General features: G+C 41.1%; 1 protein-coding gene across 5 annotated transcripts in view; it reads left to right on the top strand.

The window, feature by feature from the left end:
• Positions 1–26,885, top strand: part of BCLAF3 (BCLAF1 and THRAP3 family member 3) — a 42,155-nt gene extending 15,270 nt beyond the window's left edge. The window contains exons 3-13 of one of the 5 annotated variants that reach the window (XR_014175080.1): positions 186–764; positions 1,106–1,708; positions 6,995–7,173; positions 7,793–7,901; positions 8,259–8,322; positions 8,954–9,069; positions 10,064–10,178; positions 14,850–14,942; positions 21,697–21,846; positions 24,161–24,346; positions 26,479–26,885. Coding sequence is in view for 4 of the 5 variants with exons in the window: in XM_081949265.1 (XP_081805391.1) it covers positions 186–764; positions 1,106–1,708; positions 6,995–7,173; positions 7,793–7,901; positions 8,259–8,322; positions 8,954–9,069; positions 10,064–10,178; positions 14,850–14,942; positions 21,697–21,842; positions 22,541–22,781 (2,245 nt within the window). In the remaining variant the exon portion in view is untranslated. Of the gene's footprint in view, positions 1–185; positions 765–1,105; positions 1,709–6,994; positions 7,174–7,792; positions 7,902–8,258; positions 8,323–8,953; positions 9,070–10,063; positions 10,179–14,849; positions 14,943–21,696; positions 21,847–22,540; positions 24,101–24,160; positions 24,347–26,478 lie in introns of those variants that run through there. The other 4 variants (XM_081949267.1, XM_081949268.1, XM_081949266.1 and 1 more) reach the window with 4 other exon arrangements.
• Positions 26,886–27,370: the final 485 nt, after the last annotated feature.

Raw genomic sequence — 27,370 nt, 5'->3', positions numbered from 1 at the left:
ACAAAAAAGTGAAGAAGTTGTTTGATTTGCAAATATTTTTTTAAAAATTCAACATGCAAAATGTAATAAGCTCCTATAGGTAACTTAAAACAATATTATGCTATTTTGTCAGAGTTCCAAACCTACTGACATAATGTATATTGCAATAATTGAATTGAAGTCTGTATTTATGTGTTTTCATGTAGATCTTTATCACCAGTCTTCAGAGCACAGGAATACAATAGACAAAGGCATTATCACATTGATTATGACTCTGAATATAAGATTTTCCAAAAAGACTCAAAGAAACTTATACCTTGGAGAATGGAAGAGGCAAAACATGGGCAAACCAATGCCAGATATATACCACATGAAACTAACTATCATCGACTTCATGAATCCAGGTCATATTCCCCTTCTCTGAAAAGAAACCCTTCAGAAGACATTGATAATCATAAATCTTTTAGAACATATTCACCTGAAAGAAATGAAAGTATCAGAAGAAACCAATTTAGTTCCAGATATTTAGAAATGTCTCACAAAGAACACCATCAGTCATTTTATCCATCTAAAGTACATGTCAGAGAAATGCATGAAGATACTCGAGCTGTTGGAAACACAAAAGAAATGAAGATGTATCATAGACCATTAAAGACTTTATGTAAGTTTGAAGGGAAGTGGAATGAAAATGACTTGAGGCACCACCAATTGCAAGAAGACGAATATGTTCTGTCATCTCGAAGATTTTCTAATGAATGTATGCCAAGGAGTTCTTCCAAGAAGAGGTAGAGAAATTGTCCAGTTTTAATTATTTTTTTAATGGTGTAAAGCCTCAGGTGAAAACGATTTTCCCTAATAGTTCAAGATTTCTGGCCAGAAAATTATTTTCTCTAACAATAAAAATATAGTTTAATTGTAGGCTACTGGTGTTAGAGGAATATTATTTCTTTTATATTAATCCTGTTGGTGACTAGCATATTCAAGATCATAATTTCCCCTCTTTTAGTGGCTTGAGGGATTACGGGGTAACACATTCTACATAACAGCTGAGTTTACCAGCATTCTGCATACATAAATTCTCATTTTCTTCCTTACTGCAAGTATAAACTACTTTATATCAACACAGGTATCCTGACCGTGATTACAGAGAATATGGGCCCAGCTCTAAAAAGGTGAATGAAATGGAGAGGTATGATAGAGAATCCGCAAGCAGTTCCAAATGGAAGCAAAACTATTCTTCTTCAAATCAGAAAAAGGAAGAACAAAGAAATCTTGAAGATCAATGGCATGCTGAAATTGAATACAGTAATAATTGTGACGCTAAGGTTACATATGAGTATTCTCATAAACGTCATAGACATTTAGATGGAGAAAAATATTCCTCTGAAAAAGCAGAGAAATATGTCAAGTTGGACAAAGAGAAATACAGCAACTGTAAAGGAGTTTGGAATAGTAAATATTCAGATCCTTATAGCAGTGACAGGGCAAGCCGAATGGGACAGCCTCACACTGAAGTGGCAGTGAAATATAATTCAGGGAAAGGCCATAATTCATGTGTGAAATCCTTAGATCAAAATGAAAAAGTACGAATACAGAAAGATTTGGATTTTAGGGGAAGAATAGATTTTTCCAGCAACTACCAGCATGATACTGGTAGTTCAGATGTCCATGCTAGGAAAGAGAAACTCACTGTCAAAGTGGATATGAAGAAAACAATACATAAATACAGGTAAAGTCTCTTAATTATATTTTATTTATTTTATTTTAAAAAAATTAGTTAAAGGCACATAATCATTTTGATAATTTAGGTCAGTACAGTGGTACTTTGGTACTCGTTAATTAGTTCCAGGAGGTAGGATGAGTACCAAAAACTATGAATACCAAGCAAGTGTTTCCTATGAGGAAGTCAAAGCCCACAGGCCAGATCTGGCCCTCAATGTGTTTAGATCTAGTCCGCAGAGTCACCCTGGAAATGATGAGGGACGGGGGCCCACCCACCCGAAATAGGCCAGGCACTTCTCCTGGGTATGGGCACAGGAGGTGGCGAGCGTGTGGGGACTGCTGGTGCCCAGCAGCAGCTGCAGTTCATTGGCCCTTCAGTCACTCATTGGCCGGCAGTCTCCCAACTGGGCTGCATGGATCAAGATTATGACTGGTTCTGCACCTCTTCCCTCCCTGGCCAAGTTGGGGGACTGTCTCCAAAAGACTATCGGTGAGGCAAGGGAGCCAGGGAGGGTGGGCAGGGCAAGTAGCCTGTCCCAGGATTTGCTGGGGGAGAAGTGCTTGGGCAGGCTGACTGCCACATGAGCCTCACTCAGTGCCACCTTGTGGGATGCAGCCAGCTAAGCAGGCCGGACTGGGCAGCAGTGGCAGAGCTGGAAGGTGGCAGGGAGGTTGTTCTTGGGAGGAGTGGATTGGCCCTGTCGGGCTCCGGGAGCCTCACAGATTTCTCTCCTAGGTTGCAACGCATCGGGCTGGGAAGAAACAGCACCAGCTCTGCTTTTGGCTGCCTGCATTTCAGAGGGGTGAGAAGCAGCAGCAGCGCCAAGTTGAAAGGAGGGAAGTGAATCTCAAGGGAGGTGTCAAATATCTATTTTTTGCCTGCATCTGCGGAGTTTTTAATGCAGATGCATATTTGAACTCTCTCAACTTCTTCCCATAATCTCTAAGAATACCCCGGCTTTCCATATCCTCCATTAGTCGCGCCCCAATCTTTTTCTGACCCAGCACACTGAACCGAGGGTGGCGGTCCTTCTGCCTGACAGCTGCTTGCCAAGAGGTCAGTGGAAGGGCAACCTCCCCACCAAGACCCCTTTCTGCTTCTGCCTTTGTCAACTGTTTGTTGGGCTGATGCCCAGAGACTCTCACCCCCCAGCCCATCTTCTGCTTATTTGGAGGTTGTAAGAGTGGGGGTTGTTGGAGAAGGCTCAGCCCTTCTCTCCCCTAACAGTAGACAGCAACATCTGGAGAAGGTGAGGTTTTGTCTGCACTGTGAACAAATATAAAATATGAGCCCTGTCCAGGTGGGCCAAAACTTCCCTGGTTGGGTTGAGGTAGAGATGTTGCTTGTTTCATAGTATCAGGGAAATGTCAAAAAGGAGCAGGAAGACACCAATTCCCAAGACACCCACACACTATCCTCGGTTACCATGCCTAGTCAGTCAGGCAATGTCATTCAGGTGATCAACCATTGTCACACCCGATGTAAGGAAGTTGTGAGGGTCCGGATGGAGAGGAAGCAATTCCCCACCACTTGGAAGGCTAGGAACAGGACGGGGTCAGGATATTTGCAGGATGCACTCTCTCTGAGGGCACCTGTCTGTCTCCAAGCCATATAGGGGAGATGCCTCCATGTCCACTCCTTCCAATATTTGTCATCCATGGAGATCATGCTCCCCCCCTTCTCCATAGCACTCCAGCCACTGTGAAAATGGTTCCATCATGGAATTCAGCAGCCCCCACTCTCCCCCTATTGCTGAGATCTGGGCCCTTTACCTTTACTTGCATTTGGTTTTTTTTGTAAGTACAAGTAACTGAATAAGTATCACAGGTGCTTCATCACTGGAGGTTTTTAAGAAAAGGCTAGACAGCCACCTATCTGATATTGTATTGACAGATCTCTGAAGAGGAGGAGGGGGTGACAGGGTGCTGTGTGAGGGAAGGCTGCCCCAACAAGCCAACATCCTTACCACATACAATTGGAAACGGGGATTCCCTTTCGAGAAGGGCAATCCTCCCTCGTGCAGGACTGGGAAGCGCTGCTCTTCTGCCACCTCCTCTTGCTCTCCATAGATCTGTCAAAGTATAAGTTGGACTCAGTGGAAACTGCTTCCTGCAAACTTTCTCCTCCATGCTTCCACGTGTAGCAGCATTGTCTTCCGCCTCCTGCTTTGCTGGGAGGGGGGCCCCAGACAGGGAAAAGCCATTGATGTCTGGGATTGGAAGGAGAACATCTCCTTTGGCATGCTGTGCACATGCACATAAACCCCATCCCAAGTTTGGAGACTTTTATCTACATCTGAGCTTACAAACTGCCAATCGTGTCTGGGCTTGGGGAGAAGGCCCTCTCCTGCCTCTGGATAAAAGTCCCCAAACTTGGAATATGGTGTGTGTGCGTGCATGCGCGCACTGCCAGCAGTTTGGGGAGGCGAGCTTCTGGGGCACTGAATTGTCCCCATGTTGACTTAGCTGGTGTGACTTGTTCTGTTCCGACTCAACCATGTCCAGTAAACGGTGTTGAACCGGCCATGCTCACCCAAGCATGCTTACCTAGTTGCGGCAAGCCAGCTACTGGCTCTTTGAGAGCAACCATAATACTGATCCAGCCCTCAGTGAAGTTGAGTTTGACAACCCTTACGTAGTGAGTCACAAGGCAGCCACACCAACAAGTTCTAGTTTGTGCATTGATTACCAAACAAATAATGAGTACTGGGACAAAATTTTCAGGTCAAAATGTGTAGAGTACCAAATTCGATGAGTTTCAAAACGGTTGAGTACCAAGATACCACTGTACTGTTGAGTTCAGTGACCAGGGTTCAGAGAACTGCAGTAGCCCCTTGCTCCATTGTCTCACCAGCTTCCTGAAAATCCGAATATCATACGACATTTCTTCTCTTTATCTCCATGAATACCTCCAGTGCAAGGAGCTGCAATTAAAATGAGAAATCAGGAAAATAAACCTGCTTTGCCTAGTGCATCCTGAAATGTTTGTTTGAAAGTAATTTTAAATAATCACTTAAAAGAAAAAAAAATGTCATATAATTATAATTTGCTTGAATAAACTTGGCCTTTAATGGTTTATATTGTGAAACAGAATCATGTTTGTAACCAGTTTATAAAATCAAGACTGGATGACAAATGTTTTCCTAGTTTGTATAATTTCAAAGACTGGTTTGTGGTTGCTTTAAGCATGTTTTAAACTTGTGTGTTCAGATATGCCTTTATTAAGTAGCATTCCTCACTCAAATCTTGTATATTATTAGATGAAGAGTGGGGAATCCATAGCTCTTTAAATATATTGATCCTGAGCAGTACTAGCTTACAGGATAAATGTGAAGAGATATTGAAAGTTGTAATTGGTCACAGGTTTTCAATCTCTCTATGCTGCCTTTTCATTCTATATTTTGGGGAGGAAGTCTCTCATAGCTATAACTTAGAGAAAAACTATCCCTCTATATTTTTGTTTATTTATAACAATTTTTTATCATATCTAGTTTCTGGAGTTAGGCCAGCAGCTAACTCCAGAGTTATAATTGCATAGGCAGGAAATGCTGGCAGTTGAATAGGCAGTTGCCTATTGAAAGGATAAGGTAATTATAGTGGTGCTTAAAACAAATCATATTTAGGTCATATTTATGCAACTATTGAAAATTCAAAAGAGTACACAAATAGTTAAGCACTACTGTACAAAGATTGAACTTGCTCAGTATATCATTCATTACATAAGGGAAAGATGACAAAGCTCAAAGGATGTAGATCTTGAAATTAAAGAGAACAGATTTTGAGAAGTTTAGACAATCTAGAAAAGAATGATGGTTTTAGGTTATAGCTAAGTGTCATGTGATTAGTCTTTTCATCCATTTATAATTTTAGAACTCCACTTGCAAGGCTACCTCAATAATCTTAGACCAACCCTGTGCCAGGTTCCATTTCCATTAATAACTGGGAATAGTGGAATTTTAATTTGGCATTCCATTGAATTGTGGTTGTACTGGGCAGAGATGTGGATAGTCTATATACCTATATACTAATTAACTTGCTCTGGGTAACCTAAATTGTTAGCTATTGTTAACTTTTTTTCTGATTTAAATATTACTTTTTGTTTCCTAATTGATTTAGAGAATTTCATATATCCAATTCTTCATCAGTTGGTATATTTCAGAATATAACATTTTAGTTTTAGTATAAGATTGCAGTAGAGCCAGTGTCTAAAGAAGCTGCAATGATTTTCTGTATCTGTTCACAGGCTTTTTCTGCCCAAAAATACTGCTGCAGAACAGCTGGCCAAATTTAAATTTCTGCCTAAAGGTTTAAATAGCACCCTTTCCCCAGTCCTTTCTTCATTTATTTCTCAATGATATCTGAGAAAAAAAAATTTCTCCTCTCTTCTCTTCCTGTTGGTGCTAGAGGTAGCAATTGAGAAACCATTGAAGGCCAATTATCTGGAAGAGGAGGTTTTTGTAGCCATGTAATAATTTTCATGGATTTTTATTGTACAGAAAGTATACTTTTCCTTAAGTTGAGTTAAGATTTGTTACATCTTGGTTGTTTTCATTGCAATAACACTTAAGTAGTTAGCAAACAACGTTCAGCATTTTGCTGATTTGAAAGTTCACTGTATGTTTTATGATGCATTATTTTCTAGATTTGCTATATAAGTGAAAAGATAACTTTCTGTAGCATGTTTTTAAAAGCATAACAGAAACTCAAAAATGAAATTTTAGTTAGGCACTTTGTAAGTCTTATACTGTGGTCTTGCATCTGAAGAAAATATAGGAAAATGCCAATATGGTACAAGAATAATCATGTGTCAGTTGCCATCTTCATTGTGCTACGCTGCTTGGTGACAGACTGCCATGAACTGTGGGGAGGGGGAGGGGGAATGCTTAGCAAACAGAAAGTAGAAACTCTACTTTATTAAGAGGCTGCTTCAAGCTGGAAGAATGAGAGAGCTGCATACCAACCTGCATTTGAACTGACCGTTATGAAAACATCTTGCATGAACTTAATTGGTTATACTAAAGTGGGCACTAAGAGACAGTAAAGGGAGGGGTGAGAAGAACTCAGGGATTAACTGCTATTTGATATGAGTTGAAAGTAGGAATAGGTGTCACAAGTACACAAATGCTCTAAATATTACACGTGTATATTGAATTATCAATATTCCTACCTGTCTCCATCTTTGTATGTGGATTAGTCTTCATTTACCTTTTTTAATCTCTCTTGCTATTTTATTCAAATATTTTAAATGTTATTTTAACAGAATATTTTTTTAACTTTCCTAAATTTATTCCAGGGGAGCTTCTGGTCGTATCATGGAGAGGCAGACATCATGTGACCTAGTAGCTGTGGGTAAAAAACCTGAAAGTTTTCATCCTGTATTTGAACATATAAAATCTGTGACACAGAAGGTAGAACAAAACCCATCAAAAGAATTTGCTCAGGAAATCATCACAATTATCCACCAAGTTAAAGGTGGTTACAGAAAGTGAAAAACATCCTGTTTTTTGTGGTATCATCACTGTCTAGTAATCAAAATATTTTGTATGTCATTAACCAAGGCAATCCAAGACATGTGAAATGTTGCAGCTGTTGCATAAAGTAGTATGAGATTACTACCAAAAAATTCAAGGAAGATTTCACTTTTTAAATTTGAGGTGGTGGGACTTTTTTAAACAATTGAAGTTCAGATATGATGGCTTTGTACATGCATGTATATATATCTAATTAATGCTTTAAAAAACACCGTTGAATACTAATGGGCACAGAAGACACACACACACACACACACACACACACTTTTAATTTGAGAGAATTTTAACAAGTGTATATCAATTTGATCTTTCTGCACTTTGATCTGGCTGCCTAAGTAGTAAAGGTTATATGGGCCCCTTGAGATGAAAGGATTATTGAGTAGGCTATATTGAAATAAAATACGAGTTTGCTGTACACTACCATTACAATTTTATTAAGGAATATATGGCTTTAAAAATTACAAGGGTTAAGATATTACAATCTTCAGGGGGGAGATTTCAGTTGCTAACAATATTACTGCTTGTAGAATTAGCTTTTTTCTTCTTCATTGTCTTCACAGCAAATTATTTTAAATCTTCTGACCTAACTTTAAATGAGCGCTTCTCAAAAATACAAGACATATTAGGGGCAAATGAAGTTAAACGGCATTTGGATCCAGAGATTCACAGGTAAGGTAAATTTATTCAACCCATAAAATTCATTTTGGTCGATTAAACAATAAATAATTCTGCAAACTTAAGATATTTCCACCATATGGTATATGTCTTTTCCACTAAGAACATTTCTTGGCTCATTTTCTGGCTCTTCCTAATTATTTCTATAATCTAGTTATATCCAACCCTTTCTATTCATGTTCAAAATGGTCTAAATGCATTCCTGCACCATGACCAACATGGACCGTGAGATTTTTTAAAAAGTAGACCCGCAGCAGGTTGCATTATTTAAATATATTTTGTGTAATTTATTATCTGTTGTAGTTAATTTTTTTCCATATAGCTTATTGAAATTATTTTCTTGGTCATTAGGAGGATTGATATGTCTCTGGCAGAACTTCAGAACAAACGAGCTAATTCGTGCGAGTCTGGACAGGTATGTATATTTATCTCCTAATGAAAAAATATATATTCAGCAATAAATAAAGTGTCTTATTTTAATGATTTCATAATATGTTTATTTGTTCAGCATGTAACCCTATCTTACTGAAACAATGCTGTAACTTTATTGTTTATTGAATTGCATTTCTTATTCCAATTGCTTCCCAAGAGCTGAAATGGATGTATGTAATTCTGTTTTCAAACATATGAGGTAGATTTGGCTGAGAATTTCAAGTTCACCAAATTTGATTTTAATAGTTGAATGAGACTTTCTTTTACCGCAGTAACTGTAATATGTAAGTTCTAATGGAGCCCTGTTAGGGGTCCCATTACATGGTTGCATTGTTAATTTCAGTGTAATTATTATGATAATTCTTGTTTTTGTGTTTTTATGGTTTTAATTATTGTAATATTGTTTGTTGCTCAGAGTTAATTGGATTGAGATGGGCGACTAGAAATTGAATAAATAAATATTCATGTCTGTGAAATGTAACACTTTTTGCTTTATTTGCTTTATTTTATTCTAAATAATTAGAATTTATTCTAATTCTATTGGTCTTATACTAAAGTTAGGTGAGAATAAAAATAAAAATAATAATTCAGTAATCCATTTATTTTATTTTTAGAATGTTGTGAGAGTTCTAGAGGACCCAAATGATTTAAGACATGACATAGAGAGGCGAAGAAAACAGAGACTGAAGAATGAAGATGAAAATATATTTTACATTAATATCCCACAAAGGTAGATGTTCTCAAGAGAAATAATAGTTGGAGTTAGATAGCCACACTATTACATTCTAGTGCTATTTTTATGTGCATCTTGAAGTTATGGCTTGAGTAACTTTTTCTTTCTTTTCCTTTGCAGTTTTTAGTGAAGTATCATAATCCACATTTCATATGGATAAAGATGTACTATGATGTCTTAGTATGCAATAATAATTGGATATAGAATAATGATAAAATACTAATCTTCTAAAACAGATTATTTTACAGTGCTACATTTAACACTGTAAACTGAAATTTCAGAACAGAATAAATATTAGTATAGTTCTTTGTACAAATACTGTATTTTTTGGATTATAAGATGCACCAGACTATAAAACACACCTAAAGTTACAGGAGGAAAACAAGAAAAAAATAGTTTTTGGCCTCAACATGTCACATTTTTGCCATCCCTGGCCCCCAGAAGCACTCTGCAGTGCTCGGCACAACCTGTTTTTGCCAAAAATGGGCCCATTTTTGGCCTCCCAAGCCCCCCACACGTTGCGTTTTCACCCTCCCAAACCCCCAGAAGTGCTCTGCCTGGCCTGTTTTTGCCCAAAACACACTCATTTTTGGTCCCATTTTTGGCCTGCAGGGTGCTTCTGGGGGCCTGATAGGGCGAAAACATGATGCACAGAGGGCTTGGGAGCTCCCAAAACAAGTCTGTTTTTGGCAAAAACAGGACACGCAGAGCACTACAGAGTAGTTCTAGGGGTTGGGGAAGACGAAAACGTGACGGGTGGAGGGTTCAGGAGGCAAAAAATACTTAGTCTATAAGACACATCTAAATTTTCACCCGCTTTTTAGGGGGGGAAGGTGCATCTTATACTCCGAAAAATACAGTACTTAACGGTGCTTGCACATAGTATTTATGAAAGTTTTCATAAATTATGTTTGATTAAAATTGTATATTACTGGGATAATTTAAATACATTTATTTAAATTGATAAACACTGAAATATTTTGTTGTTTAGGCATGCACAAAATAGGAGCTTTATAAAGCTTCGGAATGCTCAAACATACAAATACCAGAAATCACCAAGATTCCCAAGTCAACCTTTCAGAAAATTTATTAAGAAACCATACATGGTAAGTTATTAGGAATATTAGTTGTGCACAATGCTTTCACAATTCCATTTATTTTGACAGTTTTCATTGTGATGATTTTATTGTTGCTTTGTTTGCTATTATACACTGCCCAGATTCCTATAATCTTGGGAAGATTATAAATACAATTCATATTTTTTTTGTTTATCATTTAATGATGGCTTATCTTTATTTAAAGCAAGATGCAAAGACTCTTTTTGGAAATTTTGGAAAAAATTGTAGATATTTAGTTACTTGCACATTATATCATAAGCCAAGAAAAAATGTTTTTTTCCATTTTACCATAATAGGTAAAAATATGTACTTGACAAAAATTTATACAGAAAATACAGATTTAGGTTCATTACATATCTTTCCTTCTGGGAAAAGAAAACCCACTTCAAATTGTGTTATACGTTTTGAAATAATTCAGACCCTAAATAGAGTTGTTACAGAGTAAATTGGATTAGACTATAGATTTTATTATTTTTAATTTCAAACAGAACTTAATAAGGCAGAAAAGCATAATATCATTTGTAGTTAAAGAATCTGTAGACATATACTGTGTGCACAATTATTAGGCAAATTGTGTTTTAGAGGATTAATTTTATTACTGAACAACTATAGCAGTGATGGTGAACCTTTTTTCCCTCGAGTGCCAAAAGCATGCGTGCGCTATTGCATGCACGTGCATGCCCACACCCGTAATTAAATGCCTCCCTGCGTTGTGCCCACCTGCGCATGTACACGCTAACCCCTCCTCCCCGCTGCCCCCTGCGCATGCGTGCATGGCTTTCTTGGAGCCTGGGGAGGGTGAAAACGCCCTCCCAGGTCCTCTGGAGGTAGGAAACCGCACGTTTCTTGACTTCCAGTGTGCCCATTTTTCACCCTACCCAGGCTCTAGAGGCTTTCTTGGAGCCTGGGGAGGGCGAAAACGGCCTCCTCCGCCCTTCATGAGACCCTCCGGAGGGCGGAAATGGCCTATTTTCCGACTTCCAGTAGGTCCGTTTTTCACCCTCCCAAGGCTTCAGGAGGCTTTCCTAAAGCCTGGGGAGGGTGAAAAATGGCCCAATGGGCCCACTGTAAGTTCATTACTTGCAAATGGGACTCTTTGAAATGGACCTAATTGCTTAGACTCTCTGTCATTTATCTGTCCAAGCAGAAAGTGTTTGGTAACTCCGTCCAAAGGAAACTGTTTGGGTGCCTATGGGGCGCTTGGGTATGGAGCAAATTGCTAGGTCCCCCATAGGCGCCCAAGTCCCCCTCACTTTTCTCCCAGAGGGAGACGAAGCTTCGTCTACTTGCTAATGGGACGCTTTGAGAGGTAGCAATTAGGTGACCCCAATGCACCACCCACTATCTCACTGTCTCTCGGTTTGCCCGCAGCTGTGCTGGGGAGGCACCCGCACGAGGCATCAGGATCTCCTGCCTCCCCTGTGCCTCTGCCTCCGCTTGCTGCCAATGCCTTCACACGAACCTCTGGCACCCACACAGCATGTCCGGACTGCCTGTCTTCCTCTGCTTCTGTGCTTGGACTTATCTGTGGTGTGCCAAGGGGCAGGCGGGATGTGGCTGCTGCCAGACACCATTGGTCCCTGTATGCTTGCTGCCTGTCTCTTGTGCTGGCCATGCCCACCCCTCCCAGCTTATTTGTGCAGTAGGGCTTATATTAGGCCAACCCCCCAAAATCAGGCTATGGCTTATTTTTGGGATGGGGCTTATTTTTTGGGAAACAGGATATATTGTGCAGATGTTCTTATGCTCTTATGCCAGCTATTTGGTTGTGCAATTTAATGTCAGCTACTTGGCTGTGCATTTAATGTCAGCTACTTGGTCCTACCTGCTTCTGCATCCTGCCACTATATCTTGGATGGAGACCTGTTTGGAGCATCAGTCCCGTCTAGTGTGTGCTTGAGTGCCGTTTTACTGTTATATTCCTAGAGTTGTGAGTGCTTCAAAGTGAGAGGTTTTCAAGAAAAAAGAGCAGATAACCATCTGTCCGGAATGGAATAAAAATTCCTGCCTTGGGCAAGGGGATTGACTAGAAAACCTCCAACATCCCTTCCAACTCTGTGATTCTATGATTCTACTGGATGCTGTTTCATATAGTACAATGGCTTTGACACTCACTAGGCCATGTGTGCCCTCTTTCAGCTCGTGTACAGTCTCTAGGTATCAGACTTGGAATGGAAACGCCATACATTGTGAAGAGCTTCCAACTCTTCACATCAGCAGTTTCCATATCCTTCTTTAACCAGCTTACTATACCAGTAGGGTATATGGTGATTGGCAGGGTATAAATGTTAATAGCATGGATCTTGTTCTTCCATTGAGCTGACTCTTCAGGACCTGTATTGATCTTTGGTAGTATTTGGATGTTGCTGTTTTCCTTATCTCCTCCTCATAGCTCCCATGTGACTGAGATACTGTGATGAAATGTACACCTGAAGAATTAATGAAATAATTGGCAACACAGAGCTTTCTGTGAGAGAGGCCCAGATTAAGATGTTGCACAGATGGATGGAGGAGGGGGGAAAGGGGTTCATACCCTAGAATCTCTGAAGTTATAAGAGATGCCTAAGGAGGCATGCATAAGTGCACCAGCGTCCCTACCGTCCCTACCCTACTGACCCCATTTATATGAACTAATTTAATGTGTTTATGGCTATGTTTTACTTTTTATATCCATTTATTTGTGCCATTTTTTCTTGTGTCCATGTCTATGTCTATGTTGATACTTGTTTCCTTGTAGTTGACAAAATAAATAAATAAATAAATCTAGTAGGTTCAAAGCTTATAGTTTTAGTTTGGCAAGATTCTGTCCATTAGGTTTTAGCAAATAAACTTCATTAGATTTTGCTGTGTCATCTTTAGGTTTAGGCCTGACAGATACTAAGCTACTTAGCTGGTTTATATGTCTGTAATGTAGTCTGCTGGTAGCTCAACCCCTCCATCTTAACTACTTTCTTCTCCCTCTTCTCCAGTCTGAATGACATCTCAATGTGGTCACTGTAGATTTGTGTATTTCATTTACTCTTAGCCTTCATCTTGATGTCATTCAGGTTGGCTGATGGAGTTCTACTCTTGAATTTGTATCCATATCCAGACCTTGTGATTATCTGGCTGAGTGGGTTTAATTTATACAGAATAGTACTGGGGACATTGATATATATGGTATATGCGGCACTTGACCACTTGTGTGAGCTGTCGAGTTGAAATCCCATGTTGAGTTCTTGAGGTCCTTAGTGTCCTATTGTCTTTGCATAGTGCTAGGCATTCACAGATTCATATGTGTGTGTAATGAGTTGCATGTTTTCCAGTAGTCAATTCAGATTGTATCAGATTGTACTGATTGGTCTTGACCAGGCATGTCCAACCGATTGCCACTGGTTGCATGTGGCCTTGGACACAAGATCATAAACTTTTAACATTATTATATGATTTTATATTATAAAACTGTAATATATTTTTATATGGGCCCAAGACAATTCCTCTTCACTGAGTGGAGCTCAGACAAGCCAAAAGGTTGGACACCCATGGTCTAGACCTTGACTCTTGGACAACTGCTCTATCTTGAGCAATTGGTGTTTTGAGCTTTTGGTGTTTTTTCCAATGCCCTGAGCTCTGCTGATACATTGGCTCATTTGGTCCTATAGCTTAATGGCTATAATGCCTGATAGGACTTTCCATGTTGTAGGGAGGCAGGTTATTGGCTGACAGTTGACTGGTGCTGTTCTCTTATGGGGGTCTTTCTTGATCAGCACTGTCCTTGCCTCAGTTAGTCACTCTGGAGGGGAGCCTGCTGCTAGCAGCTGGTTCATCCATGCTGCTAGACATTCATCCACTGCTGTTAGTTTCTTAACCATTAGGTCTGGATTATTTCTGGGCTGGGTGCTATCCAGCTCTAGTCCTTAACTCACTGTTGAGTGTCTACTTCTGTTATAAGGACTGTGAATCCTGTTCTGTGAATCTGGGATGTAATGTGTAGTCCATCTAATGTGTTGTTGAATTGAGTCAAGTTGTGAGAGCAGCTTCTTCTTTACTGTGTTGAAATGTTGAGTAACTACCTGTTTCTCAGTTAGAGTGCAGGTTTTCTGTGATCAAATATCCCCTCTCATTAGGTCTACTGTTGTAGTAGCATTCCATCAATTCCAGATGATCTTTTGTAGTCCATCAGTTGTTTCTTCTAGTAGCCCATTTATTGTCAGATTGTTCTGATTCCCCAAGATCTGACAGAGATCTTGTTAACCTCAGGGCCTCATCTGCGCTGGCATGACTCTCCTAATTCATGTCACTCACATTTAAGGTATAGGCAGTGATGTGTTAGGGGGGTCTTTGCCTAAGGACCCCTATTTGTAAGGTAGGTAACAGTCAAGATTTGAACCTTGGTCTCCCTCATCAAAGGTGGTACTCTGGTCACTACACTATTCAGCCACCTGTTTCTCTTTCTCTCTCTCTCTCTCTCTCTCTCTCTCTCTCTCTCTCTCTCTCTCTCTCTCTGTGTGTGTGTGTGTGTTAAACTATTGAAGATGAGGAAATGCACCCTGACTTTTTTTTACTTTTATTGCTTTTGTTAAGGAGGAAAAATAAGAATTCTTTATGTTGGATTTGCAGGGCTTATAATTTGAAAAGCTTAAATATTCAATCAATCATTGCAATTTTCTTTTAATATAGAACCATTATACTGAAAATTCACATGCTGATATTGCAACCAATCGATTTAAAAGACGAATTGAAAATCCTGAAACAGTTCAAAGACCCATCAAGGTATAATTTTAATTTTATGGAATTCTACTGGATCAGTAGCATTACCTTTCTCTTTACAATATAGTTACACAGTTGAATATTACCACATAGATAATAGAAGGTAATTACAACTAGAATAACTGAATGAACTATATTTTCCTTAAAAAATTAGTTTCCTCCAGTAAGAAAAGTGCTATGATCCTAGGAAAATATTCCTGTTGCAGAAGCACTTTATTTAAAAAAATAAAGATGTCCTGTATCTCCTACGATCTGGTATGAGTTGTAATGCACGAATCTAGTGAGTTTCTACTCACAATAGGAAAGTAGATATCTAATTAAATTTGAAACAACTTTTTAAAATTCAAAACTGAAACATTGACAGAATCATTAAGCGACATAAAAATGTCCTTATTAACAGACTCCAGCTCAGAATTAAGCATCCCCATAGCTCCCTCTAGTGATCAAAGACATTTATTTGTTTGTTTGTTTATTCCTCTTCCTAGCCAATCAGATTCCATAAAAATGGGCAAATTTCAATCACCCACAACAAAACAATACAGGGCTACAAATTATTTTAGAAGTAGTAGATTAAAACCACAACATTTATCTTTATATTTCATGAGAAAAAGTATCCACACTTCCTTATTTTGGCTGTCTCTAGCTTGTTGTCTCTTCCTTGTTGTTTAGTAGTAAAGAAATCTCAAAAATGGAATTCAGAGCTTGAAAAGGGGATTATAAGGTGTAACTAAAGAGAGCCTCTTTTAACTTGTATGGATAATAGTCTCATAGATTGTTTAATAAATGAAGGACACACGTTATTGTCCATTTGAAAAGTAAATTCCAAAACATCAGTTTTATCCAACAATGACATGATTTCGACCCCGCCTTCCAGCCTTAGTTTAACAGTTATTCTGGAAGCCGGTCTTCTAAAACTGCTTGCAGGCTGTTGCTTTGCAGGCTGTTGCTATTATCGGAGGATCTTAAGGGATGATTGTGGGACTTTCATTAACCTTGGAGAGTCTAGTAGACAAAAGGAAATCTGTTTCTTCTATTGTTAAGATGGAAAAATGACAGTCAAGAGAGAGGAAGTGGTTGCAAGGAGACCTTTGTATGTACACTAGTGTCTATGAAATATTGTCTCTAAATATATGTGTGACATAACAATATTTTCTCAAATTTTAATGATATTTAATAGCATGTTCTGATTGTTGTAAATTTTACTTTTAGATTGTATTTAACGTTAGCCAATAACATTTGAACCTTTTGAATTTGGGAATATAAAGTTGGATTGATGTAGCTAAAGGGGAAGCAGTAGGGATGGGTTTACGCACGTACCCGATCATGAAATTTAGCATGCCTTCCTGTACCTTAGCCTCCTGAGGCCCCGTAGCAGAATGCTCCCTCCCCTGCTCTGCCCCCACCCGCCCGCCCAGTCACCACTCGCTTGCTTGCCCCGACTGTCCGCACCAGGCTTGCCACGTCAACCCACTTCCTTTGCTGGAGCGGAGGATTGGGAGAAACCCATGTAGCATGCGCTCCCTTCTTTTTGACAGCCGCCTGGTTTGCAATGGGGGGGGGAGAAAGCCATGCGTTAGAAAGGGAGGAAAAACACATGGATTTCTCCCCCCCCCATTGGAAACCAGGCGGCTGTCAAAGAGAAGGGAGCTTGTGCTGTGTGGGCTTCTTCCAACAGCTGAAGAAGGAACAGGAGGGGAGGATTCGGCTGTTGGGGGATAGCCTATGTGACACATGCTCCCTTCTCTTTGACAGCCGTCTGGTTTCCAATGGGGGGGGGAGAAATCCATGTGTTTTTCCTCCCTCTGCATGGATTTCTTCCCCCCCCCCCATTGGAAACCAGGCGGCTGAGACACATACACACACACACTTTACTTACTTTATTTGCGCTTATAGACCGCCCCCTTTCCCAAAAGGGACTCGGGGCGGTGTACAGTCCATACATAAAAATACATAACATGAATAAATTAAATTATTAAATAGTTGAATAATTAAATAATTATGGAGGAGGTTAAAAGAAGAACTGTACATCTAAGTAAAGTATCTAAAATATAGTTTTAAAAAACCCTTAAAAATATCCCATAAGTTAAATTTAAAAACAGTTCCCCTAAAATACCAGTTAAAATATATCTGCCAGGAGGTAGAAGTTATGAATGTGCCAGGCCAGCTAATCGGAACAGGTGAATCTTCAATTTTTGTCGGAAGGAGCGGAAGTCGGTGGTGGTTCTAATGTCGGGGGGGAGGTCATTCCAGAGGGTTGGGCCCATCACAGAGAAGGCCCTACTCCTAGGCGTCGCCCGTTGGCATTGCCTGGTGGACGGCACCAGGAGAAGTCCCTCCCTGTGAGAGTGGATTGGTCGCAGGGATGTGTGTGGCAGGATGCGATCCCGCAGGTAGCTAGGTCCTGTGCCATGGAGCGCTTTGAAGATGGTAATCAAAACCTTGAAACGCACCCGAAAAACCACAGGCAGCCAGTGCAGCTCGCGCAGGAGAGGTGTTACGTGGGAGTACCTAGTACTCCCCATGATAGCCCGCGCGGCTGCGTTCTGGACTAGCTGCAGTCTTCGGACGCATCCCAAGGGAAGCCCCATGTAGAGAGCATTGCAGTAGTCCAGGCGAGACGTCACCAGTGCGTGAGTGACCGTGCGTAGGGCATCCCGGTCCAGTAGGGGGCGCAATTGGCGCACCAGGCGAACCTGGTGGAACGCCCCCCCTTGCCACGGCTGCCACATGATCGTCCATTGACAGCCGGGCATCTAGGAGGACGCCCAAATTGCGCGCCCGTTCCACGGGGGGCAATTGTTCGCTCCCTATGGCCAGTGATGGAGTCAACTGGCTGAACCGAGATGCCGGTAACCACAGCCACTCAGTCTTGGAGGGGTTGAGTTTGAGTCTGTTGTCCCACATCCAGACCCCGATGGCTTCCAAACACCGGGACATCACTTCGACAGCCTTATTGGGGTGGTTTGGGGTTGAAATGTACAGCTGGGTATCATCAGCGTACAGATGGTACTCAACCCCAAAACCACGGATGATCTCCCCCAGTGGCTTCACATATGCGTTGAACAGAAGGGGCGAGAGGACCGACCCCTGTGGCACCCCACAAGTGAGTGGCCTCAGGGTCGACCTCTGCCCTCCTGTCAACACACATTGCGTCCGGTCGGAGAGGTAGCAGCCGAACCACCGCAAAACGGTGCCTCCGACTCCCATCCCCTCCGGCCGGCGCTATAAGATACCATGGTCGATGGTATCAAAAGCCGCTGAGAGATCTAATAGGACCAGGATAGAGGAACAGCCTCTATCTCTGGCCCTCCAGAGATCATCAACCAACGCGACCAAGGCCGTCTCCGTGCTGTGCCCGGGTCGGAAGCCGGACTGGCGTGGGTCTAGATATTCGGATTCGTCAAGGTGTCGCGGAAATTGCTGTGCCACTACATTCTCAACAACCTTCGCTAGAAAGGGAAGGTTGGAGACTGGACGGTAATTAGCTAGTTCCGTCGGGTCAAGTGAAGGCCTCTTGAGTAAGGGCCTCACCACCGCCTCTTTCAAGGCAGTTGGTAAGGATCCCTCGCCCAACGAGGCGTTCACCAGGCCTAGAAGCCAGCCTCGTGTCACCTCCCAGGATGCCAGTACCAGCCAGGAGGGACACGGGTCCATTGAACATGTGGTGGGTCGCAGTCGTCCACGTAACCTGTCCAAATCCACACACACACACACACACACACACACACACCATATGTGTAAGGGGGACTGGATCAGCTAGGAGGCTGGCAAAAAAGAAGCCTGTTTCTCTGCTGCCATGGCTCGCAGAAGAACAAGGCAGTGATGCTGGCCAGCACTCTCTTCACTTACCATGCGCCACCGCTGCCCCTGCGTCCTGCCAGCTGCAGCCCTGCCTGCCTTGCCTAGCTGGGTGGCTGGCCAGGAAAGCGGCGAGAGGGTGAGCGCCGTCCATCATCCCTGCCTCCTTTCTCTGTAAGCCACGGCAGCGAAGAAACAGGCTTCTTTGCTAGCCTTCCAGCTGATCCAGTCCTCCTTACATAGGTGCTTTGCATTGCGGCAAGCTTTGTGTGAGTGTAATGTGTGTGCCTTCTGTGGCATGCCCAACACCTTCGGACACCCACCAGGTCACCCGCCGAATGGCAGATAAATCTGGCTTCAGCAAAAAGAAAAAAGCCGTTTGAAATTAGCCCTCTCTGCAGTTCTGCTAAAAAGGCGGGAACCAAGGCCAAGAGATAACAGGACGACTAACCATATTCGGTTAACCCCCAGAGCGGTAAGAGGCTGAATTGGGAGCTCTGTGAATTGGCTTGTAGGACACAGAATGCCGTGATCATAGGATTTATTGGGCACCGGTTTTAGTTCATAGAATATATCTACAAATATAATTGGAAGGGATGTGTGTGTGAGAGAGAGGGGGGGGGGGAGAGAGAGAGAGAAAGGAAGGAAGGAAGAAAGAAAGAAGTAGAGATATACACAAGAAAGAAAGGAAGGAAGGAAAGAATGGAGGGAAAGTAAGAGAAAAAAGAGAGAGACAAAGATAGAAAGAGAAAAAAAGAAAGAAGGAAAAAGAAAGGAAGAAAGAAAAAAGAAAGACAAAAGAAAGAAAGAAAAAGAAAGAAAGAAAGAAAGAAAAAGAAAGAGAGCGGAAAGAAAGAAAGACAAAGGGAGAGACAAAAGGAAGGAAAGAAAGAGTAAGAAAGAAAAAGAAAGAGAAGTTATGACCACAATTGAGCCCAAAATTTTGGTTGCTAAGCAAGAGCGTTGTTAAGTGAGTTTCACCACATTTTCCAAGTTGGCCACGCCCACCCAGTAACACGGCTGCCAAGCCACTCCCACCAGTCACATGACCACCAAGCCACTCCCACAAAACAGGACACACCTACAGAATAGGTTCTAAAAAATTTTGAAACCCACCACTAGGCAGTAGGTAAACCAACAAGAAGCAAAAATTTAAAAAGTTAGCACATGATAATGTTTGGAAAACATTAGGATGTTGAGAAGAAGCCAACCTAGTTCAGCTAAATCATAGTCTATAATTATCATAATTATACTAGATTTCCTAAATAATCAGTAATTAGAGGATAGAGGATTTCACGGGCAGGACTACATCATGGGACAACACTTGGAACAGGATAGTCATGGTTATTAATAATAGGTATTCCCCGTATGTTCATGGAATGTCCAGGAATGAGAGGATAAGATTTATGTTCGGAAGCCACTTTTGTATGCAAATAATTATAGTATAATTTCCGCTTATTATTCATGGGGCAGATCATTCCTACATCATTCCTGCATATTCTTGAAAGTTAATGGAAATATTATACTTCTGAACATTATTTTGTGTTTCATTATTTCAAATTATAAGACACAAATTTTCATAAAAAGTTAGAACATGATAATTGTTAATGGGATAGGGAGACTGCAGGCACTTAGTCAAAACCCCATTTTTTATATGTGTTGTGCCACATATAAAAGGGAACATTATCTCCTCTTTTCCTATTTATGTTTTCTTGAATAATGTTTCTATGTAGCTAATGGGTTTGGGGATAATTTTTAAAAAACATTTTGTTCCTTTTACTAGAATATGGGCAGAAGCCTAACATTTTTGTTTAAAACCATAGTGTGTGTGTGCGCATGTGCATGTGTGCGTGTACACATACCATATTTTTCGGAGTATAAGACGCACCTTTTTTCCTCAAAAAAGAGGCTGAAAATCTGGGTGCGTCTTATACACTCAATACAGCATGTTTTTGCCTCCTGAAACCCCGTCCCCTTCACCAAAATGCCCGTGCTTAGCCTTATGGAGGCTTTCAGAGAGCTCCTGGGGGCTAGGGAGGGCAGAAATGAGTGAAAAACCGGCTGTTTTTTACCCCCCCCCCCAGCTACCAGCAGCAATCTGTAAGCCTCCATAAGGCTATGCATGCAATTCTTTTGACAAAAAATGGGCCCGCTTTTGCAAGAAATGGGCCGTGTTTTACTCGTTTTTGGCCCCCCACCCCCCTAGGAGCACTCTGCAAGCCCCCCCCCCCCAGGCTATTCACACCTTTTTAAAAAAAACAGGCCCATTTTCGTGAAAAACGGGCCATTTTCGAGAGGTTTGCAGAATGCAAAAACTTTTTTTTCCTTTTGGAAAGCTCTTTAACTGATTGATGAGAATTATATTGATCAAGTGCTGTGCCAGCAGAAACAAAGTCTTAAGGTGCTGCAGATTGTCAGCAATTATCTTCTCCAGCACATGGATAAATACACCTGGAAATATCTACCTACCTACCTACTCTCTCTCTCTCCCTACCTACCTACTGTATTTCTCTCTCTCTGTATCCCTCTATACCTACCTACTCTCTCTCTCCCTATCTATTTACTATATTTCTCTCTCTCTCTCTCTTTCTATTTCTCTCTCTATCCCTCTACCTACCTACCTACCTACACACACTCTCTCTCTCCCTACCTCCCTACTGTATCTCTCTACCTCTCTCTATTTCTCTCTGTCTCTATTCCTTTATCTACCTACCCTCCTACCTACCTAACTACTCTGTCTCCCTACCTACCTACTGTATTTCTCTCTTTCTTTCTCTCCCTCTATCCTTCTATCTACCTACCTACTTTTTAAAAATTTGCCTCTTTAAAACCTTATACTCCAAAAAATACGGTACATGCCTACACAAATACAATTTACACTTACAATTCTTGATTCTTCTATTAAGAATTATTCAGGTAAGATTCTGAAAACTGTTAAATGATTTTTTTCCCTCAACAGTACAGTTTTATTGATGGGCGCCCTCACTTCAGATCAAATTTAGTACAAAAGGGCTTGTATATACAGGCTAAATATCAGCGGTTACGTTATGCTGGCGCAAGAGGAGTTACCACTTACAAAATCAGAGAAGAACTTTTGCGGAAACAGTAGGTAAATGAATTATTTTGGGTGAAAATTTGAATGGTTGTCAAGAAAAATATTATGGTTAATGACAAGAATTCCACAAATAGACCACAAAATGAAGTCTAAATACAAATGACTGTATAAATGACAGTTACACCATCACTGCAATCAAATCATGTCAAATTCTACAAAAATTCTAATAAAGCAGTTGTCATTATCCTAATAAGTGTCAAAGATAGAAATTGAAAGCCTTTTTTAATTGTAACAGTTACTTATACAGTTTTGATGTAAGCATGATTTATAAGTTCTGTTTCCTGAAAATAAGATCTACCTCAAAAATAAGACCGTTTGATTTTTAAGCATGTGCCTGATATAAACCCTACCCCAAAAATAAGCCCTTGTGAAGTGGGTGGGTGTGGCCAGTACAGGAGGCAGCCCAACCACATGTCCCCTCACAAACACGGACAGCAATCCCTGAGTTAGCACTGAGCATGGCGACTCCTTCCCTTCCCAGTCACTTCAAGAGGCTTGGCCCCTTAATTGCAGCCCTGCGGATTGGCTGAGTCAGTGAGGGCCTGGAGCTATTTCTTGTTTTGCCTCTCCAGGCTCCTAGAGGTGTTTCTGGCACACACTCGCCAGCCCTGGCCCTACCTGTGGCACCAGGCAACCTTGTAGCTCAGGGCCCCTTTCTTCCGCAGCTCACCTTATGGCTCTGGAACAGGTGGCGACCATGGTTTGCGCTCTGCCAGGCCTGGAGCTCAGGCTGCTGCTACCATTCGAGGCAGAAGGCCATGCAGCGCATTGGGATCAGCTCCCTCCTGTGCCTCTGCCTGGATACTGGGCCTGTTGCGCCTGCTGCTACTGGCTTTACAAGGGCTCCTTGCTCTCCTGACTGTGCTGCTCTTGGCCACCCTGCTGAGCTGCTCCTGCCTGGCACAGGGCAACTCAGACCAGATATATGACCTCTGGAGTGCTTACCCCGCCGCCTGCCTGCCAGGGCCCCTTCACCATTGGTCGCCGTTGGAGTGACAGAGGGAGGGGGAGATCTCTCCTTCATCTTTTGCACCCTAAAGCCCCATCTTCTCTGGCTGCCGAGACAGCCCTGACAGGATGAGGATTGATCAGCGGAAGCTGCGGAGACCTCCAGCCTTGCAATCCTGCACAGGAAAAGCGAAGGTTTGCTCCTGAACTGACACAGAGTATTGCACTGGGAAGCTTCTGCAGGTAACATTGAGTTATACATCCTGCTCCAGCCAGAAGGGTGCAGGCCAGGGGCTCAGCCAGGGAAGACGGTGTTTTGTGACACAAAGGAGGAAGGAGCGATCTCTCCCTCCTCCGTCCTGCTGCAGGGCTGCCATGGAGCTCGCGCAGGGCAGGGGAGGGGTGCAGCCCAAAGGCGACAGTGGGCGAGGCGTTGCTGCGCCTGCAGCCACTGGCAAAGGGGCCCTGGCAGGCCGATGGCGGGGAAGGCACTCCGGAGATTGTAGATCTGGGCTGAGTTGCCCCGTGCCATGAAGGAGCAGCCCAGCAGGCCAAGAGCAGCAGGATCAGAAGGGCAAAGAGCCCCCCATGAGGCCAGCAGCAGCAGGTGCAGCAGGATCAGCACCTGGGGAGAGGCACGGGTGGAAGCTGATCCTGACACACTGCACCTCTGCCTTGTAGCAACAGCCTGAGTAAGACCCAAGCTCCAGTGTCCCAGGAGCAGCAGGCAGGGTGGGCAGAGGCTGGGGTGTGCCAAGAACTTGAACCATTGCAGCCGTAGGCAAGTCGACAGAGGGCGGGGATGGCAGTAGCAGCGCTCCCACTTCTGTCAGTCCCGATGCTCGCTACCTCCTGTAGGTGAAAAAGTATGAGTTCCCCTGAAAATAAGCCTAGTGCTTATTTTCAGCTCAAAAGAAAATAAGACCAGAAACATGGTACATACCATACAAGTGTTCATTTATTATATTTATGTTTTCTCTGTCAGAGTAGCAGCTTGGTTTCATTATAATCTCATGAATCATGATAATCTCAAGAGCTGCGGTGGTGCAGTGGTTAGAATGTAGTCCTGCAGGCTACTTTGCTGATCACCGGCTGCCAGCAGTTTGGCAGTTCGTGTCTCAGTGGCTAAAAGTTGATTCAGCTTTCCATTGTTTTGAGGTCGGTAAAACTATGGACTCAGATTGTTGGGGCAATATGCTGACTAAACCACTTAGAGAGGATGTAAAGCACTGTGAAGCGATATATAAGTCTAAGTACTATTGCTATAATCTTCCAAGGTCGATCATGTGGGGGGGGGGGGGACTCCATCTTCAACCTATGGTTTATTTCATGACTCCTGATTATTTGTTTCTGAATGTAGAAAGCTGAAATAATAGAAATTTGAACCAGCCAGGAAAAGTAAACATCTTACACTTGCTTGTTTTGATGAAGATCAAAGCTATATGGTCATCTCCTGAGAATCAGTGTGAGAAACATCATTGGGGCTGCCTGATATGTTTATCTTACCTGCAAACAGCCTTGCAATCAGAAAACAATGTATCACTTTGTTAGTACATTTTGTCTCCTCTGCATCTCTATTCACAGTGCTGCATGAAATTATTTTTTGTGTATTTTACTTTGTTTTTGTCTGAACAGCTCTTCTTTTCAGGATTTTAAGGCATTACACTGCCATTATTCCTTCCTTAGATTTTAAAGCTAAAGGCTTTAATTCTAAGGGAAGAAAATATAACTGGATAGCTTTCGGTTATTTATGGTTCTGCTGAGGTTTCTTTTTCTTTTCATTCTTTTTTAGCAACAGGGAAGCAGTGAAAAAAAAGTTTATTAAAGTCAGTTTCATCAAGCATTACCTTTCTAATAGCCTTCCAACAGACACTTGAATTGATAATAGTATAGCAAAACACATAAGATCCTTACAATAACATTAATATTTTTTAATTCTATATTATTCTTTTGCCATTTTTAAAAAATACACACTTAAAAGCTTACTAATAGTTTTATTGATCTATAAACAAAACTGGGATTCTTTCAATTTAAAGTCTGGACTGCAAATTAAATGTACAAATAAATACCGTGTTTCCCTGAAAATAAGACAGGGTCTTATTTTCTTTTGATCACCGAAATAAGCCCTTGGTCTTATTTTCGGGAAGGTCTTATTATTTTTGAGGTACAGGAGGTGGTGAACGTGGTCACCTCATGGCTGCTGCTGTGTTGCAATATTTTTGGGGAGGGCTTATTTTCAGAGGAGGGCTTATTTTAGTTAATGCGCTCAAAAGCCCGATTGGGCTTAATTTCAGGGAAACAGGGTAAGCAAATAAGTATATCAGTTAAAATATGGCACTGCTAGATGAGTTATATTTTTTCTCTCTTCTCAGCCTTGTAAAGAAACAAAGAATCGTTAATTGAGGGTTTTTTTTTAAGCTGGGCAAAGTGATGGTCTTTTTCCTTTTTTTTGACTAGAAAAAAAGCCATCCTGTGTTCACACATGGTACTAAGCTTATAAAAAATGGGTTGATTTTGCAGCAGGTAATGAATGAAGTCATTAAAGCTTAGCATTATGTAGAATCCAAGCCACAATAGTTTATACAACAAACATGATCAAATCCTCATGTAGTAAATGCAGTTGGGAAGAATGGCTTCGTTCGCATTCAATATTAAGCTTTAAATTCTATATATAGGCCAATGATTTGAGTTTTATCCATTACACTACACCAGAACTACTCAAACAACATTATGACAATGTATGTACCTACCCAATGTGAATCTGCCTAAACAAAACATATTCTCTCCAATTTAACCCTACTTAACTAAACTAGTATGAAGTACTTGAAATTGTCTGCCTTTGTTTCTAGGAAAGGTTAGTGCTGTTAGTGCAGAATTGTTTTCTAGAGGCAGAATCAAATGAAGAAAAGGTTTTTATCAGACCCATTAAGCTGAGCCAATAGTAACTTGGCAGCCTGGGTCGCTGGAACTGGTAGCGACTTGGGCCTGCCACGCTCCCAAACTGGTTCTCTCAGCAGCACCATAGAGGTCGCTATCTTTTTTTTTGCTTCTGGGCATGCGCAAAAGCATTTTTTAGTACTGCGCATGCGCGCACATGGGACACATCCCTGAGCAAACCGGCAGTAGCAGCAGTCGTAACCCACACCTGCTCTGCTCTTATGAAAGTTGGACACTGACCCAACTTACATGACCACCTGTGGTGATCATTAATTGCCCAGCTGAGGGCAATATATTTTAGTTGACAACATTTTACAGCATTGTTATATTTGTAAATGTGGAACTGTTTAGGCTGATGGAATGTTTCCAAATAAGTTCTTAGTGTTTTCCTATGGTTATTCATAGTGTTTTATTATCAGAACCACTTTAAGTATAAAATTGCATTTTAAAATTAGTTAATGTACTGAAATAAAAATATTGTTAATAGCAAACTCCAGAAACCTAGTAATTGTATACAATTTCGAAGATGATACAACACCATGTTTTTCCAATCCCTTTAGAGTTTTTTTGGGTGAAGTTTATGAGGGTTGTTAAATGTAGTAGCATTGGTAAAATTTGGAAATTCAAAATTAGCTTTAGAAAAGCTAAACAAATAAAAATATGAAACAGCAGATTAATACTTTTTACTAACAAATTAGAAACTTTTGTATATATTTAATTTATTTTTTATTCCTTTCACAGGAACTGGACATCTGAACTACAGTGCTGAAGCAGATAACAAGATTAATTATTGAAGTAACTGTTTGCATTAAATAATGCTATCAAGAACTGAAATGGAAAAATAGATCTAATACTTTAACTTTTCTTGATAAAGATAATTTTATTTTTAGTAGTATAATGTTGCAGGTCTTTTCTACAGTTTTAATAATGCTTTTCAAAAATAGCTTTCAACTGAACATTGTAGGATTGTCATTTTGTTCCTTGTAAAGAGAAGTCCGGGAAGGGGAGGGGGGCGGAATCCAACCTGAAGGAAATCTTTATTTATTATCATTTTTCCTCTAAGCATGGTTTTGTTGCTAGGAATTGTTATACATAAAGTTTATATGTTTAAAGTTTATTGCTTATATAATAAACAAACAAAACAATTATTTACAGCCTGTGATATACGAAACCATATTGTGCCTTTCCTAAAATCTTTGGGTTCATGTACTTCTGAGCTGATATAATGATGGAACTTTTAAGCATCCTCTCATTATCTACATGTACAGGACAAGCAGATTCCATGTGGAAGAGATAGTACCTAAGGTATTCTGATGCTAAGTGCTATAAGGTTTTATATATCCAAACCAGCATTCCAGATTGAGCTACTGTAGAAAACCCACCAATAACTACTATTGTTATAGGATAGGTATTACATTATAATGGCAATTTTTACCTGTTAGCATTCTGATTGCCATATTTAATGTCATTTGTATTTTCCAGGTCATCTTCAAAGGCAATTCTATACAATGTGTTATATAATCTAGTATAGGTAGTCCTTCTTCAAAGAAGACATTGTTATGCTGTTCATCTATGAACACACAGGTCGTTTTGCAGTTCCATTGTGGAAGCACAGAGTCTAGCACAATGGGAG

The sequence above is a fragment of the Natrix helvetica genome (assembly GCF_964273705.1).
Source record: "Natrix helvetica genome assembly, chromosome: 3".
Lineage (NCBI taxonomy): Eukaryota > Metazoa > Chordata > Lepidosauria > Squamata > Natricidae > Natrix > Natrix helvetica.
The sequence above is the reverse complement of the archived record's forward strand: the minus strand, read 5'-3'. Positions and strand labels throughout refer to the sequence as shown.